The sequence below is a fragment of the Nematolebias whitei genome, chromosome 5 (assembly GCF_014905685.2).
Source record: "Nematolebias whitei isolate Nwh7 chromosome 5, NemWhi1, whole genome shotgun sequence".
Lineage (NCBI taxonomy): Eukaryota > Metazoa > Chordata > Actinopteri > Cyprinodontiformes > Rivulidae > Nematolebias > Nematolebias whitei.
Genome location: NC_056502.1, coordinates 23,479,484 through 23,498,508, shown reverse-complemented (window position 1 = coordinate 23,498,508; position 19,025 = coordinate 23,479,484). Strand labels below are relative to the sequence as shown.

At 40.5% G+C, this 19,025-nt stretch overlaps 1 protein-coding gene and 1 long non-coding RNA gene across 2 annotated transcripts in view; both read right to left on the bottom strand.

Annotated features, from left to right (window-relative positions):
• Nucleotides 1–1,193: 1,193 nt before the first annotated feature.
• On the bottom strand, nt 1,194–7,141 carry znf1035 (zinc finger protein 1035). The gene has a single exon (XM_037676358.1). It carries the CDS (start codon nt 7,129–7,131, stop codon nt 1,321–1,323), a length of 5,811 nt encoding a protein of 1,936 aa, XP_037532286.1. The 5' UTR covers nt 7,132–7,141; the 3' UTR covers nt 1,194–1,320.
• A 2,646-nt stretch (nt 7,142–9,787) lies between these two features.
• LOC119409491 overlaps nt 9,788–19,025 on the bottom strand; it is a 52,060-nt gene continuing 42,822 nt past the window's right edge. Inside the window, exons 3-4 of the long non-coding RNA XR_005186783.1 lie at nt 10,455–10,512; nt 9,788–10,376 (exon numbers count right to left, since the gene is read on the bottom strand). This is a non-coding gene — a long non-coding RNA (uncharacterized LOC119409491). The remainder of the gene's footprint in view (nt 10,377–10,454; nt 10,513–19,025) is intronic.

Genomic DNA, 19,025 nt, shown 5'->3' with positions numbered 1-19,025 from the left:
AATCTATCATCTATTAAAGATCAACTTTTTGAATGGAATTATGGAAGTTAAATAACTTTTCAATTATATTCAAATTTTTGGGAAAGGGTCCATTTCAGTGTGTGGTAGCAACTTTTCTTTTGGCCAAGTAATGTATGTTAGGGCAGCTATGTCCATCCATTATCTTTGCCCATTTTCCTTTCATGGTCACTGGTGCTCATGTCTTCTTGGTGCAAAAGGGAAAATTTTAGACACCATTTAGCCTAACATGCATGTTTTTGGTCTGCGGAATAAACCAGAGTACCTGGAGGAAACTCACATGCACAGAGAACATGCAAACTACAAAGAAAAGTCCGCTTTCGGGCTTCGATCTGACAACTTTCTCGCTGAGAGGCAACAGCTCTACCACTTGCATGTTCTTGCACTATGCATATTTTTGTCTTGTGTTACTTTTAAAGCAACTTTTTTTTCACCCAGTCTGTTTTTATAATACACAACAAAATGTACATTTACAGCTTCATTTTTAGCCTTGCCATTTTTTTTCTGGCTCTTGCTTTTCTCCATTTTAAAATATAAATCATACAAATATTTTGTCAATCAGTTTATTATATGAAAATATGTAATTTTAGAAGTTTCTCTCACCTTTTGGGCAAATGTTACAAACAGAAAACTCAGAGGGCAATAATAAAAAAACACATGGATTTAACGTTGATTTTAATTCTTAAATGCATCAACTTTTGTAAAAAAAAAAAAAAAAAAAGAGGAAAAAAAGAACAGAAGAAAAAAAACTGGTGGTGAAAATAACTTCCATTCGAGCATTTTTCAATGTCTGTACAAGATGCTACTCGCATTACCAAAGGAAAAAAAGAAGAAATGAACTGAAGATTACAAAATTATATATAGTACAGGAATAGTCCAACCATAGAAAAGTTCACAGGATTAAAATTACCAGGTTAGAATCTACTTTACATATCATCAACAAAACTTACTAGTATTTCAAAATATGTTGAACCTAAAAAAAAAAAATCTGAGTCATAACATGAACATTCTTTCCCATTTTTTTTAATATATTTTTGAACACAGATTTACAAACACCGTCTAGAAACTATGTGGCAAATGTATTGTACACAAACCCCTACAATAAAACTAAAAATGTACACAACAGAAAATCAAGTCAAAATGCTTTGCCATAAACACATTAGCCAAAAGCGTTTTAAATATACAACGAGGGCAAAAAAGGACCAAAGTTTTAAGTACAAGTAGAGGTACACAGGTGAAAGGCATGAAGACTATTCAAAACACCTTAGTTATCAAAGGGTATGCACAATAAATGTGTTGGTACTATTCCTTGGAGGATCTTGCATGAGTCTGTTGATGCTCCTCCAGAAGGTGAGGAAAAGCAAATGCTTTGTCACATTCCGTGCACTCGTATACAACCTCACCAACATGACTCTCTTGATGATGCCTCAAAAGAGAAGGTTTGCTGAATGACTTGTAGCACATGTCGCAGCGATATTCTCCTGCTTGTTCTTCAGCATGCAGTCTCATGTGTAAAGACAAATCTTGGGCAGTAATAAATTTTTCAGTACAGTGGGCACATTTGAACTTTTTTATGACCAGTTCAGCTGCGTTGTTTGAGAGCTTTTTTAAAAGAAGTCTATTCTTGTGCTTTTTAAGATATGACATCCTGGCAAAGTTTTTTCCACAATGATCACAAGTGAAATGCTTTCTATTCAGGTGGTGCATGTTCTGATGGTCCAACAGACTGCTTTTGGAGGAGAATTGCATTGAGCAGTCATTACACGTGTACAAGTCCTCTCCAGTAACATCAATATCCTCTTCCTCCGCTGCTACATGATGAGTTGGACTTGGGTATTTGCTCTGCACCACTGCCTGCTGTTGGAAACATTTGTGACGATGAAAAGAGTCACCCCCCAAAAAGGTCCCACTGCACTTTGTGCATTCATACTCTGAAGTCGATGTTGAATGAAGCAGCTTCCGTTTTTCAAGCTCACTTTCAGAGGGGTCAAGCTGAAGTTCTTTTCCATCAGTTGCATTATCGGGATGTGTTGGAAAATGGTCCATCAGTTCAGCAGCATTGGCAAAACACAGATGACAAACTGGGCATATGAACCCATCTCTTTGAACTCCTGATGAGGCATTGACATGGGTCTTGAGATGTTTGAGGAAATGTTGTGAGGAGGAAAAACTACTGTTGCACTGATTGCATGGATACTCTCTAGCAGACCATGATGGCTGATGGGTGTTCATGTGCTTTTTTAAATGAGATGCATGAAGAAAGTGTTGATTGCAGCTCGTGCAGGAATAGGGTCGCTCTTTGGCTTCCATGCAGCCATGTTCTGAAAGCTCTTCTGGGTCTCTGAAGCGCTCTCTACAAATACCACAGCGATACCTGAACTCTGAGCTGTATCCAATGAGGCTTTCAGACAGTTCACGATCTCCTCTAGAGTCTGAAAGCTCATCAAATGATGCAGAATGGCTTTTCCGATGCTCAACTCTACTACTCTTGGACTGAAAGACCTTATTGCATATATCACATGGAAAGCTCTCTTCACGGTGGGTAGACATGTGCTCTGCAAGCTGCATGGGGCCAGTAAAGAAGAGGTGACACTTGGAACAACGGCACTGGCGACTCTTCCCATGAGTATGCTTGTGGGTTCGCAGTGCAAAGAGAGAAACGAAGCCCCTGCCACATGTTTGACACTGAAATTCAGACTTGTGCATTCGCTGGTGATGCTGCAGCTGTGATGCATGGAAGAAACATTTGCCACATTCTGCACATTCATGTGGCTTTTTGCCCAGGTGACACAGTTGGTGATCCTCAAGACTTTCTGACGTTGGAAACGTCTTCCCGCACACATGGCATGGGAAATATGGTGCAGAGTCAGAGTCGCTGTCACTGTCCTCAATTTCATCCTCGTCGCTTTCACCATTTGTACTAACATGACTGCTAGACGGCTGTTCATTGGTACCTTTTTCCAACCTTGCACTCCTAACATCCTTCCACTCTTTTGCATGCCATTTCTTACAATGATAAGTCAGTGATTTCTTGATGGGATAGACTTTACTGCAGAACTGACAATAGAACACATTATCTGCATGTTCTGCTTTGTAATGGTCACACAGAGCTGGTCTTGTCCAGAACCGTTGTTGACATAATTTGCAAATAAAGGGCTTGTTTGGATCGTGACTTGTTTTGTGTTTTTCAAGATCAGACATTGTGGGAAACACTTTGGAGCAGTGGGCACAAGAGTATTTTTGATTAATTACATGAATCCTCATGTGTTTTTCTAGATTCCCTTGACTAGAGCATATCTTCCCACACAATGAACATTTATTTTGCTTTCTCTCTTGTTCCTCCCTTCCATGGTCTTCAAGGTGGCTTATGAGTAACAGGCCATCAGTAAAACTTTTATTACATTCTGAACACTGATACTGCACAGATTTCTTTTCTGTACTTAAGCTGTTCTGCTCCTGAATTTCATGAGAACTTCTTGATGACTCGTTCTCGGACTCTTCATTGCAAGGAATGTCGGTTTGCAAAACCTCAGTGTTGGCTGGTGTTTCAGAGTCTTTGAATACAAACTCAGAGTCTTGAAGTGCAAAATCAATTTTTGCTTTTAAAGGACCTTCAAGCTCTTGGGCTGCATTTGGTTTACATTTCCTTCTGTGATTTCGGAGTAGAAATTTATTCCAAAAGCCCTTCTTGCATAATTTACAGTTATATGGAGTTTCTGTGGCATGCACACGCTGATGACCAATTAGTCCAGCTTTATTGGTAAAACACATATTACACTGTGGGCAGACAAACTGTAGAGAGATGTCACTCTTAGGTGCTGTATCTGGTTTACAGATAACATTTGCACCTTCAAAAAGCCTTTCCTCACAACTCTCAGCCACAGGCTCTTCTTTTATGTTTGGTATATCAGACAGAAGTTGTTGCAGGGGAGCTGTAGACTCGGGTGGACTCATGGTTTCTGTCTTGTGTGTGCTTAAAAAGTGCTCTTGGAGCTGTGAAAACAGCAAAAAACGAGTACTACAATAAGCACAAGAAAAACCTTTTGGTGGGCTTTGAGTGTCTGGCTGCTTGATTTTGGGGACTGGTGGTGACCCTGGTTTTGAAGTGCAAACTTTTTTGTGATCGTCAAGCTTGGCTTCTGGGAAAAATCCTCCACACCTGTCACAGAGCATATCACCACTCCGAGGTTTCTTGTTGCACATTAATAAATGACGCACCAAATATTCCTTCTTTACAAATTTTTCTCCACAGTATTCGCAGAGATGTGGTCTGACAGAGCAGTTTAGTTTGTGTTCTTTAAGCTCTTCTTCTGGGAAAAATCCTCCACATCTGTCACAAAGCATTTGTTTGTTGTGCTGAAGTTTGTTCTTGCACTTTAAATAATGACGGTGGACATAATCCCTCCTTATAAATCTCTCGTTGCAATACTCACAGGAATATGGCTTTTCTCCCGTGTGTAAACGAAGATGCACATTTAATGGACCACTGTGTTTAAAAGTGCGGGGGCAGTAACTACATACATACTTGAATTTTTTATTAATAAAAGGTTGGATCTTCAGTACGATACGATTTCTGGTGTCACTCTGTGGTTTTGGCACAGTTTCTGTTGGTTGATTATTGTCATCAGTCAGGGAAACGTTTGTATCCCTGGTTGGTTTTCTGCACCTTTTCCACTTCCGGTGTGATTTTAATGTCTTTTCATGAGAGAAAGCAGAACCACAGCACATGCACTTGAATTGTTTTATAGAATGGAACATGGTATTGTGTCTGGAAAGTTTGGACTGTGTTGAGAAGCTTTTCAAGCAGACTTTACAATCAAATGTCTCCTGCTTATCAAGAGGAACGACGTTAAACTTGGTTTGCCAGCCTCTGCCAACATCATCTAGACTGATTTTGGGAATTCTGATCTCCAGACGTGTTTTTTTACCATTGCAGTGAGACTGGTGTATCTTCAGATGATCGTATCTTGAAAAGCAGCTGTCACAGGCTTTACAGCGATAAGGCTTCACCTCATTGTGTTTCAAAATGTGATTTCTTAAACTTTGTGGTTTCATAAAGACTTTGGTGCAGAATTTACACTTGTACTCAGTTTCCTGCTCTGTTGGGGGCTTCTGAATTGCCTCTATAAGAGTATCCATTTTTGTTTCACCATCACTTTTGGGTTTTGACTGCTTTGAAATTTTAATACCATTACAAGATTCTTCATGACTAAAACGCAATGCCTGACTTTTGAATCTTTGGCCACAGCGTGTGCATGCATAGGGTTGCACGCCAGTATGTGAAACAAGATGTCTCAAGTAATAGGATGCGTACTTAAACTTCTGTGGACAGTAAGGGCATTTAAAACGATGTAATTTGGATGCAGTAGAGTGTGGTGGTGGTTTATGGATGTTCTGGCTCTTTTTTGAAGATGCTTCTTGGTTGTTCTTGCTTATTTTTGTGGAACGTTGTTTGGAATACCCTGCAGCCAGTGTGTCATCAACAGAGAGACTTGCAGTCTCCCCACAGGTTGTTTTATGAAAACTTATTTTAGGTTTCCCATAGAACACACCACATCTTTCACAAGGAAACAGACGATTTGCCTTATGGCCCTCAAGATGCCTTCGAAAACGGTCTTTTCTAGTAAAACTCCTGGGACACGTAGAACACTGCAAACGTTTATGTGAATTAGTTTTGTCAAGGCGACTACTCTGAGATGGCAAACACTTCAGACTGTGCATTTTAAGGTATATGGATCTATAAAACTGCTTTCCACAGTTGGTACAGGAAAATGGTTTGTCTCCAGAATGTCTGACCATATGGCGCAGTAAATTGCGGCGATCAGGATAATGTTTCTTGCAAAATGGACATTGGCATGAAGAGGACTTTGAAATATGTGTAAGACAATGTTTTCTTAGTATATTAGAATCATCAAAAACTTTTTTGCATAAGGAACATTGCAACTGTTTTGGTGCACTCTCTTTTTTGGCAGTTTCCAAGGGCTGCTGTTCCTTTGATGGCATTTCCTCTTCAGGTTGATTTGGTTTTAAGTCCTTATTTTTGTGGATTGGAATATGTCTTAATAGACGAGCAGGATAATCAAACTGTGATGGACACTCAGGACACTGAAGTTTCCCCCTTTCAAGGTGTGATTTCCTGTGCTGAAGCAGTTCTCCGACAGTTAGGAATTTTTTTTTGCAGACAGTGCAATTGTATCTTTTCTGGTGAATAAGTTTATGAGTAACCAAATGGGTGCGTTTCTTGAATCCCTTTCTACATTCTAGACAGCGATATGGTCTTTCACCTCTATGATTTCTCTCATGTCTCTTTAGTGACAGCAAAATGCTGAAAGTTTTTCCACAAAAGCGACAGCTCAGAGCTTGATTTACAACAGCTTCAACAGTTTCTGATTGATTGGTACTCTCTTCAGTCTTTGTATTACTCAGAAACTCTGGTTTAGACACAGAGAAAACAGAACGTCTATACTTGATTATTTTCCCAGTGAGTTTAAATAACTCATGCTTTTTCATATGTCTATACTTTCCAGAGGGATTCTGAAAAACTGCTGGACAGTGATTGCATTTGTAGAATAAGACCGTCTTGGAGCTTGTTGAATCTGGGAGTGCTTTCACTTGTATTTTTTGCACATCTTTTGACTGTGGTCTTAGTTCTCCTTCCTGTTTGGTCTGAAGCGTCTTTTTCCTTTTCTCATCTGCAAGTCGGTCAAGATATTCTCGCAAGCAAATGGTTTTAATGTGTCTATATCTGGCAGATGTTGACATGAAGGTAGTTCTACACAATGGACACACATATTTGTCACCAATCTTTTTCTTTCCACCACTTATTTCATTTCTGACACAGTCACGCAAATGCCGAGCCCTGTTGTGGGAGTACTTGAAAAGTCGTGAACAAAGAGGACATTTACATTTGTCGTCTTTTTCACTCTCCACTTTATGAGGATTTTTTTTGCCGACCTTTGCGGTGAATCGTTTTGATGAGACAACCCGTTTCTTTCTCTTGTGCACATTGAAGTAGTGCTTTTTGAGTTGCTTTACAGAAGCAAACAATTTACCACACAACTGACAATGATTTGTATTGGAAATGTCAACAAGCCGTACGTAACATTTCTTCATACTTTCATATGAAATGTTCTGTTCCACAATTTTTTGTGGAGATCTTTCAGCTTTGCTAATTAAAGCATCAGATTTTCTATCTGTCAGCTTGGACCCCTTGCATCTGCCAGGTACTCGTTTGTGCATTCGCAGGGAACTAGTCTGTGCAAAATACATGCCACATTGATTACACCTATATGGTGTTGTGCCAGTGTGAATTCGCATATGCTTCACAAAAAGACGTATTTTTGAAAACACAAGTTTGCATTTGTTGCAAGTGTAGCGGCCATAGTCAATTTTTTTCTTGTTTGGAATTAAGTCAGAGGAGAGCGGGGGACTTTCGACAGCATCACAAAAATGTTTATTTCCTTTGTTTGTCATCAGATAAATATTGCAAGTTTGGCAATATTGAAAACTAGGCATTGAATGGCGAAAAAAATGGTGCTCAATCAGCTCATCTACATTGTGTGATGTGTGTTGGCAATCAGCACAGCAGTGGGGGCTGCTCTTTCCATTTGTTGACTCTGAGGTTGTTAATATCACAACAGGGTGCAGCAGTCTTTTCACTTGTAGGGATGATGTTATTTGAGGTGCTTGTTTTTCCAACTCGTCCATGATTTCATCATCATGATTTTTCACAACTGTTCGTTCATGCTGGCTTGAGGCAAGTTTTGTTTCACTAGTAGTGCATGAAGAATCTTCTCCTGACAGAGGCTCGCCATACAACAAGGTAGGCACAGGCTGGTCCGACTTTTCAAATGATTCTCTTGCATCATCAAAAATATCTGCACCAAGACGTATTGACTCTTGTTCTACAAAACTTTCATCCATTGACTTGTATTGATTGAGAGAGGAGATTGAATTTGTATTCTTTCCTGAAAGCATCTGTTCTTTTTCTGAACTTGATTTAATGTCCATGTTTGAGGGTTTTGGCTGTAAGCAGGATTTTACGCTGTCCATCGCCATTTGCTTGCTGTCATTTGTTGACAGTGTTTCAGTATTACATTCTGGATCTGTGTGGTTGGTAGTACTTGTTCCTTCAGCAAGACTTGCACATTCCTTTGAAAAGCAGGGATGTAAGCTGTCTGGCTGCAAGGACGACTCTGGATCACTAACAATGTCTTTAATGTTAGTACATAAACTGTCACTGGTGACACAGGGATCATCATCATGATTTGGAGCTTGACCATCACAGGTGGTACTTTGATAAACATCATGATGTGGAGATAAGTTCAGAGTTTCTTTCACTGGTGCTTTTTCCAATTCCAGACAGGCATGGGGACTTGTGCAAGCAGCATTTTGCTTAGAGCAAGATTCAGGACTGCTTGTAAGACTTTTCTTCTCATCACTAATGTCATTTGCAAAACTGTCAGTGTCATTAAGGGCAGGACAATTTTGAGTTATATTTTCTGTAGAAGTCATTGCCATTTCTATATTAGAAAGAATATCTGTGCTTGAGCAGCATGCCTCTGAAGCAGAACCAACATGAATGGTAGCATTTTTACCATCAGTTTTCTCACAAATTGTATCATTTGTGACGGTGGGACTAACACAGTCTAGAATTGGGGAAAGATTGGTCTTTTCTTCAATTTTAACACAGTCTCTTTGGGAATTTTCATCCGTGTCTGAATTGTGCAACTCTACACCAGACAACCCACAACAAGCCACATTTTGCTTTTCCATGTTATTAGCATCACTGGACGAAGTGACAACTAGACCATAACAATCCAGATCAGGAGAAAATTCTTTTGCCCTACATTCTGCACTTGTAAACTCTTCATAGCTTTTTGTTTCTCTTTCAATACCCATGTCTAAGTTGGTATTACTTGGGTGCAAGCAGGTTTTTGAAAAGTTCACAACACTAGCATCAGTGCCAGCGTTATCCATCTCAGAAAGGTTTATACAACTACTGTCCTGAGCTGGGCTTTCACAGGATTGCTCAGATAACTGCAAGCTGGATTCTGTTTCATGAGTGCTGCTACTCAAACTGCATTCACTCAATTCATTATCAATATTTTTCGAATTCGACTCCTTAAGAGTCAGATGATCAGACACTTGAAACATGCAAGTCGAAATTTCTTTTTCATGACAATCAGCTTTCTTAATATTGTCTCCACATTTAGTGACATTTAGATTTAAGGGTTTCTGCTCGTTGGAAACTTCAATGTTCGACAAATCTGATTCTTCTCTTGGAGTGTCCTGGATATTAATTTTTCTTTGCACATATTCACTCACAACTGTATAGTGATTGGCTGTCAAGTCTGTCATACCGTCACTGTCATCCTGTTCCTTTAAGGGTTTTCCATCAGTGAGATTTTGCTTGTTGTCAAACAAAGCTGAAGTAGACGATTTAATCCGATCCTCTTCCTTCTCCACTGGGTACTGATCATTTCCAACTTCAGTCAAGTTACCAGTCATTAGGAAGTCTGGATATGTAGCATTCTTAAGATTTCTTTCCATGCCCTCTTTTTGTTCGTGATCTTGAAAACTATCACAATCATTTCCATTATGTACAGTCTCACTCCCTGTACCCTTTATCATACAAGAGGTAGAAGACTGATTGTGTCCAGCACATGTTTTCATTGAAAAGACATTTGTTTCTGACATATTAGGACACAAGCTATCAGATTGAAGATGACAATTTCCAGTGTCATTGAACAAGAAATCTGCTGAACTGTCTTTCAAATCAATCTCAGCTTTTTGCTTCGGAAATGTGTCACTTCCACTGAATTTACAAGGTCGTTCTTCACCATCTATATCTGAGCAGCTGCTTACAGACGAGTAGTCCTCAAGACATGATGCAGATGACATTTTACAGTTTTGTTCAACTCCTTGTAAATCTGGTGTAAAAGATGAATGAAAAGAGTCTGATGTTGGTAACCCATCTGGTGCAAAACTGGGGAAACTGTTGTTTCCACATCTTGGAATGTAATCCTTTTCCATTTGTTCTCCATCTGCTCGCCATTGTGTTTGGCAGTACCTTTCGTAAACACAGTCCGATCTTGAATCTTCAGAACGAGGATTTGCGTAATAACTTGTGTTAAAGTTTGGGTGTGATACAGCAGCTTCTTGTGAAGCCACTGTACCTGAGAAACCATGATGTCCAGTCAAGTTCTCTGTATGCTGGGACAGAGATCCGTCAGACTCTGCCGTCCTCCTCAGTGTCTCAGGATCGGATGACAGTGGTGGAAGGTTCTGAAAGTATGGATTCCACCCATGAGCCATTCTCTACTAGGACTGGAAATCAGCGCTTGTTGCATCCAATCCTAAAAGCATACAAAAGAACAATATTACTAGAAAGAAATTGCAACCAATATTTTACCAAAAGAGGAGATAATACTCACCCGTTATTGGACATACAAGCACTAGCCAGAATGAGCTGAGCTACATCTCATCGGGAACCTGCATACAAAGATATAAATTACCATTAATACTTTAGATTATATACGCCACAATGTATCTAAAATTAATAGACAAAACATACTAATGTTTACACCTTAAAAACTGTTTTTGGATTGGTGCCAATTTATTGGGTGAGACAGAAACCACATTTTCTGCTTCACAATCAGAACTGATAATTGATAAATAAAAGTTGTGAAAAGACAACCAAGCTGATTCAGTCAGTAAGGTAGTAATACAACAGACAAGCTTACTTGACAAATGGCATTCACTGGGCTATATAACATAATTCCTGTAATAATTGAAAACCAAAATTACTAGTTACCCAATTTTATTTTTTAGAAGTCAATAGCACTGGGCCATATCATATAATTTACGATAATAATTTAATAAGAATAAGAATTTCTAGAATTGGGCTGCTCAAGATGGCTGCATGTTGGAGCAGCTCTGTTGCATTCATTTTGAGATTTTGCTTTTGGAAACTTTAATTCCTTTTTCTGGATGTAAATCCCATTTTTTGGATTACTTTCCTCTGGTATCAGATGCTGTGCAGCTGGAAGAAATTTTACTGAAACTTTTTTAGTTTTGGACATTTGTTATGATGCGTAACCATGGCAACAAGGCAGTTTTCTACAACCAACAGCTGATTAACATCTCAAAAGCTCAAATAATCTCAACTTCAGCCCAAAATCTCAAATGAGTTGAAAAGGATGTTCTGTGGATGCATTCTCATCTACCTGCCAGCTGTGTTCGAGTGCCTGACCACTGAGATCCTGGAACTAGCAGGAAACACGGCTCATGACAGCGGAAGGACAAGATCGTCCCTCGACGCCTACAGTTGGCTGGCAGCGACGAGGAGCTCGGCAGACTGCTGGGAGGAATGGCCATCGCTCTGGGAGGAGTTCTGTCCAGCATTTGGGCTGTCCTAAAGCCCAAGGTAACCGAGAGGCCAGCCGAGTCTAGGTGGATGGATCGGACGGCATCTGCAGCCAGTTTCTTAGGATCGACCTTTACAAGAGATCCTTCCTGCCTACAGCAATCAGCATCTATAACATCTCTTAATGAAATGAGGATAACGAGTTACAACAACAAATAATTTCCCTCTGGGATTTATTTAAGTATTTTTGAATTGAATTGAATAATAGAAGAAAAAAAAACTTGCCTGGGAAAATAAATTACATCATACTATGATAATTTCATGGTGTAAATACGTCAGTGTTTTCCATACCATTATACAAGCGGGGTGCCCTGCCCCATTAACAGAACAGAGCACACCGAACTACAGAACCGAAATGCATCCCCCCCAGCTGTCGGTACTGGCGTAACACTAAGCTAGACGCGCGCAATACTAGCCACGCACAATACTAGCTCTAAAAAGCTAAAGGCATCACTCACGCTGCCTCTTCACTCATGTTGAACGCCCCCAACAACACGCAGTTTGGCTGTGTCAGAAAGTTTGAATATTGTGAAACGGTTCAACAATGAAGACACCTGGTGAAACACTCTAATCAGCTAATTAACTCAAAACACCTGAAAAGGCCTTTAAGAGGTATCTGTCTAATTTTGTAGGCTACACAATCAAGGGGAAGACTGCCGACTTGCCAGTGGTCCAAAAGATGACCAATGACACCATGTACAAGGAGGGCAAGACACAAAAGGTCATTGCTAAAAAAAAAAAGGCTTTCACATGGCTTTGTGTCCAAGCACATTAATAGAGAGGCGAAGGGAAGAAAAAGATGTGAAAGAAAAAAAAGTTTACAAGCAATAGGGATAACTGCACCCTGGAGAGGATTGCAAAACAAAACCTATTCCAAAATGTGGGGGAGATTCACAAAAAAGTAGACTGCAACTTGAGTCAGTGCTTCAAGAACCACCACGCACAGATGTATGCAAGATATGGGTTTCAGCTGTCGCATTCTTTGTGTCAAGCCACTCTTGAACAATAGACTGCATCAGAAGCATCTCACATGGGCTAAAGACAAAAAGGACTTGACTGCTGCGGAGTGGTCCAAAGTTATGCTCTCTGATGAAAGTAAATTTTGCAATTCCTTTGGAAATCAAGGTCCCAGAGTCTGGAGGCAGAAAGGAGAGGTACAGAATCAAAGTTGCTTGAGGTCCAGTGTCAAGTTTCCACACAGTCAATGTTGGTTTAGGGTGCCATGTCATCTGCTGATGTTGGTTCACTGTGTTTTCTGAGATCCAAAGTCAACACAGCCATCTACCAGGAAGTTTTAGAGCACTTCATGCTTCCTGCTGCTGACCAACTTTATGGAGATACAGATTTCATTTTTCAACAGGACTTGGCACCTGCACACAGTGCCAAACTACCAGTACCTGGTTTAAGGACCATGGTATCCCTGTTCTTAATTGGGCAGCAAACTTGCCTGACCTTTACCCCTACAGAAAATCTATGTGGCACTGGTAAGAGGAAGATGCGATATGCCAGACAAATATTCAGAAGAGCGGAAGACCACTATCAGAGCAACCTGGGCTCTCATAACACCTAAGCAGTGCCACAGACTGATAGAAATAAACATTTGAAATATATCAGTCAGTATGTAATGAATGAAAATATACAAGTTTCACTTTTTGAATGGAATTACTTAAATCAACTTTTTCATGATATTCTGATTTAATGACTAGCTCCTGTATACGGACATTCAGACGGAAATTATACCATACTTGGCTGCATTTCCACAGATGTATAAAAATACTTTGCAGTTTACCTTGTAAGTTAGTTGTTTAGATCATTTTTTTCATGCGTGTTACAACAGTGGTTCCCCTACTGTCATTCAAAGAGGGCACCCTGCCCTGTCAATAGAACTGAGGGGCCGTTTACACGGCATGTATTTTGAGTGAATCCGCACCTTTCCCTCTGCGGTTCTGCTGTTCATTTACACGACACCAGTGGCCCCCCTCTTTGAATCCGGAGGTTTCTCAACACACCTTCTAGAGTGGAGTTTTTTTGCTGACCGTCCGCTGATAATGTAAACATTTCCCGCTGAGGCTGTGTGTTGAACCACATGCGCAAACGCACGCGCGGACAGATGGCATATTTCTATCAACATGGCGGTGGACACATTGCTTTCTGAACTACGACTGATGGAATACATTTTTTAATCTCATAGTTAATCTACATCAGATTCCAGGTGCTGTGACCGACATCTGTGTTGGAAGAGACAGTCAGACAGTCCAATATCACAGTTTATAGAACGAGGCACGCACACACGTTGCCCTGCACTATAACATACTAAATGTGCTAAATAATAACAGTTTAATAATAAACAGTATTTACGTTAGTGTGAGATATATAATTAAGCTCTGAGCTAAATTAAGCTATCTGGACATTATGCAATTCAAATTATGTGATTAAAATGATGCGAAACATATTGCGTGTTACTAAAGTTGAAAATGAAGACATCAGGTTTAATTTTTATTTAATTATTAAACACCACAAACTGTATGTCACACAAACACTGATAATTAAACTGAGCACACTATTAAAAACAAGTTAACTGTAAACTACATTAATGAACTAGACTCTTCCTCTGTTTTCATCCTGGATACTGGTCCCATGTTGTTCAACTGGCTCATTCAGGCTGTCACTCCTTTGCTTAATGTAGCTTAAAACATTCAATGGATTGAATAAAAAAAACTGAGGGGGATTTTAAATAAATAGTTCATCCAACATCTCTCTCTTAGACATCCTCCTGCACTGCACCTGGGCCGAGCCTCGTTCAGAATCGGACCGCCTGGTGGAAGGACAGCATCATCTTCTTTCAGGTAAAATAAAAATAAAAACTCAGCTGGTTGTTGTGTGATCCAAGTAAACACAAGCAAACATTAAGAACGTTGATTTACCTGCCGCAAATCAGCTACCGATTATCACGGAGTAAAGTCCAACATCGTCGACTCTGTTCTGGTCCACTCAGCGACCGGTGTGGAGTTGTTCGATGAAGCGATCCCGCTTGGCGTCAAATTTGTTAACTCTTATCCAAAATCCAACCAAAATCCAGCTTTAACTTGTTAAGTTGTTGTTAGCTGAGCTTTTAGCCCAGAGGAAAGGAGCGTGCCGAGGCAACACGCATGCGCATTAAGTGAATGTACAAAATTCACAGCGCCAACTAATGACCCGGCATGGTAACTACAGCGGGAGGGTGGGGGATGATTCCTCCTGATGCATGTAAACACTACATCTGTCTGTGTCAACGCAGATCTTTTCCTCTAATTAACATACGAAAAAACCTACGTTTCCCCCCACCGTGTCCATGTAAATAGGGCCCGAGTACCCTACCGAAATCACCGTTCTTCACCTACAACTTCCCACAAACACCCCCCAGAATGCACCCCCCTCTCAGTCAGGATTTGAACTGGCGACCTTCTTGCTGAGAGGCGGCAGGGCTACCAACTGTGCCACCATGTTGCTAGTTTAATACTATCGACAGGAAAAAGAAATTGAGGTGGTAAGCATATTCTCACGACAGGTCAACATGTAAAGTTTGTGAACGCAACCTTTTGGTGCTTATGCACAATTTATAAATGAGGCCTCATGTCTTTGAAGGCCATTCTCAGGCTAATTTTAATTCTCCCCCCTAAGCATGTCTTTAGTTCTGCAGAAGCCTGTTAATAATCTATTTATTCAAATCAGAATTGTTGAAGCAGTGAAACATTCAAAATATGCAAGACTGTGGCCTTTGAGGACAAAGCAAGGACAACATGGCCTTAGGCCAAAGACTGATGACAAAACTGACTTGTATAAAAAGATATGGCCTTGCAGACAAAGATGTAGTTATCAACGTACATTGCTTAGTGACTGTGCAGTGACATTGTTGTGATTAGTTTATTCTACCATGATGAAAGGCGATTATATAGTGTATTGTGTCCAGCTACATTTGTTTTGCATATTGTTTGTACTGGGTGACTGAAGCAGATTTCCATTTCTGGGGACACACTCCGGTTTACAGCAACAGATTTAACAAGTCACAGATGGGGGGCTGCAATGACGTGAGCAATGGTTTTCAAAACGAAAGGGTTCAACCCCAAGTGAAGAGAGGGTCAGTTCACCAGGAAATACAGAGTGTAGTGATGAGAGCTGAAAGGTGTTCCGGTGGCTAATCTAATGGCTGTGTGGTTAAGGGTGTCCATTTTGTGGAAGAACGTTTTGGAGACAGCTCTGTAGATGACGTCACCATAGATGAACATTGGAAGTGTTATTTTTATCAGAAGATGTTTAGCAGGGTGAGTTGGTTTGTTTCGGAAGAAGAACTCTCATCTGGATTTGACTTTGCAGAGCAGAGTTTTGATGCAAATTTCGTACATTTGTGAAGAATCGAGCCAAATCCCAAGGTTTTTGTAGCTGCTGGCAAACTGGATCTTGGAGCCATCAAAGGAGAGGATTTTCTGAGGGCAGACAGTCTGAGGGAGATTTTTGTTAAAGAACATGCATTTAGTTTTCAGTGTTCAGTTTTAAATTAAGATTAGAAAAAGTGTGCTCATTGTTATTGAAACTTATGTAATGAGGAATGTTTAGAGTAAGAGAGGTTCTGTTGATATGCATAATAGTGTCATCGGCATACAGATGTGTGCAAAGTAAACAAGACAGTTCTTCATAGAATTTGCTGCATTGTTCATGTATATATTGAAAAGGGTTGGACCAAGTATGGAGTCTTGGGAAAAGCCTTTGCCGATGGGTAGTGGGTCTGACAAGTGACCCTTCGCCCTCACTGATCGTGTTCGCCCAGAACAATAGCTTTTGAACCAAGCTATGAAACTTTCAGACACTAATGATTTCTCTTACCCTTCCCAGCAAAACTGAGTGGGCTACAGAGTTGAAGGCCTTATCCAGGTCCATGAAGACAGCAGCACAGTACTATCAATCGCAGTCAATGTCATTCGTTCGATACAACCGTACCACGATCTAAATCCTTACATTAGAGGGTGGAGAATGTTGCACGTTTCCAGATTGTCAATAAGCTGTTTGTTGATTAGTTTTTCAAAGTTTTTTGAGACACATGGCAGAATGGAGATGGGTCTGTAGCAGCTAGTCAGCATTGTCACCTCCTTTGAACATTTGGGTGACTGCAACAGATTTCCATTTCTGGGGGAACACTCTGGTTTGCGATGATGAGAGCATCAGTTTTGAAAAAGATAGGGTCAACCCCATCCAATCCAGCAGATTTGTTGATGTCCGTACTGAATATCTCAGTCAGTACCTTAGCCTCATGTACGAGCTAAAAGTTGATGGGGAGTGTCTTGAAGCAGGTGGACTTGATTCAGAGTTTGTAGTAATAGGATTTGTTAAAGAATTTGACTTATTATCATTTACAACCAGTTTTAACAAGTATTGTTGAAGTAATTCACCATTTTTGCTTTGTCTGTGACAACAATGTCATCAGTTTTGATTAAATGTGAGGGCATGTTTTTGTTTTCAAGTGTTTTAATAGTTTTCCAGAATTTTGGGGGGCAGATACCATTTGTAAGGAGTTGCTCTTTGAAGTTGTTAAATTTTGCTTGTCGTATGGACTGGATGTATTTGTTTCTAGCTGCCTTGTTTGATTGCAAATCACATGTAGTATAAAGCCTCCAGTACACTGCCGCGTACGTCCATTCACGCGTACGTACGCGTGTACTGTACGCAGAGGGTTCAGTCTTTGTACTCCAGCGTACTCCCTGAGCAGCTGCAGAGCAGCTTCACAGACAAGGGGCGTTTACCTTCGGGACAAATTGAGGTCGCCGATTGGTCATTTGCTGACACGCCTACTGGATTGATTGACAGGTCGAAAAAAAAAAAAAGAGCGCTGGCAGCCTCAGCCACAGTGGTGTTCTGTGTTTATATGTTGTTAATAAAAAGATCTAAAAAAAACAAATAAAACAAAACGGGAGCGCTGGCTCTACAGCCTACACATCAGACCAGCCCACCAGGAAAACTCCAGACCCTCCCGCAGCCATGCTGGACCTGAGTTTAATTAGCTCGTGACAAATTCCTTCATTTCTCAACATTTCAGTCATGGCATCAACGGAGGAGGAAGAGATCACTTGCCTCTTGGAAAAAAAACAAAAGAAAAGGCCAGATCAGGGATGAAGAAGAGGAATTTAATACATTGGTGTCGCATACAAAACAGTCCGTCGCTGGGCAGTTTATTGTGCGACACCTTGTACGCGTATGCGGTCGTAAAAATTTGAGCTTTGCACGGACATGTCCTGGAGAGTACGCTCGTACCTCTGCGTACGTATGTGCATACCTCTGCGTATGGATGTACGCGGCAGTATAATGGGGGCTTAAGATGCCTTCGCTCTTCACCACAGGTGATGTTTATGTTGAATAAGATTAGACAGGTCAGGGCTTAACCAGGGACTGAGACGGTTTTTAATTCTAAGGGTTTTTACGGGTGCGTGTTTGTTTAGGATGTCAATGAACGAAGTTATGAAAAACGACCAGGCACCATAAACATCAGGGACAAAACCAATTATCTGCCATTGTACCAGTGTTGGATCACACAAAGCCTGTTCACTTGAGCAGGTGCTTGAGCATGACCAATGGTGGATTTCTTAAAGAGGTGCCATTATGGACACAAGCTATACTACAGAGGTTGCTAAAGCTTTGACAGGACTTTGGAGATGTATCTATCTGGTCTGTTCATAAGTAGAATGTCAAAAAGTTTACCAGAGTACATTACCTTGTTATACTGTATCTGGTAGGAGTCTGAACAATCTGAGACAGACTTCGTGAATATAGCTACAGTTGCACAGAGGTTGGAGGGCTGGCCATGTCCCTGTTCTTATGCCCCAGCAGGATAAATTCAGGAGGTGTGAGGAGCAATCAGTTTGCATAAAGCAGGTAGTGTACAAGCTGGAGCAGATGGAGGTCTGTAACAACCCGCGAAGTGGATAAGCTGATTTTTACAATATTTATTTCAAACTGATTGGCAACAGATTTAGAGAAACAACAGAACAATGCAAACTGTTGTTACAGTAGATGACAACCCCCCTTCACCCTTAGAGCTTCTGTCTTGATGGTAGATATTGTAGCCAGTGATGAAAACCTTGGGAGTTGTGGATAGAATTCTTCAGCCAAGTTTCAGAGATGGACCATAATATCACAGTTTGCAATGTTATCGTATGCAGTCACCTCAGCTAAGCTAGTTTAGGGAGAAGACTGTATACATTTAGATGCATAAAACCAAGACATTTACATTCCCAAAAAGTATTAAAAGTTATTCAGTTAATGATCAGGAGTAGCAGAAATGTTAGCACCAGCTGAACAGAAACGAGGACGTGGATTAAGTTGAATGTTCACAGACAACAGTGAGAGAAGAATCAAACATGCCTAAATGATGAGGCAATGCCCTCATTTTTGTTTGTGATAGTTGTTCTGTTGGAAAAACAGTAAGGACGTGTGTGGAATTTATCTTGTAGAACCATGATACTGGCCATTTGAACTAGGTGAAAACTGACTGAGGTGGGTGTAATGGGATTTGAGGACCGTCACTGGTGGAGAGGTCAAGTGGGCATGTATC

Bases quoted from the DNA above. Each gene is read 5' to 3' on its own strand.
- znf1035 (XM_037676358.1), bottom strand. From the start codon at position 7,131: ATGAAGAAATGTTACGTACGGCTTGTTGACATTTCCAATACAAATCAT.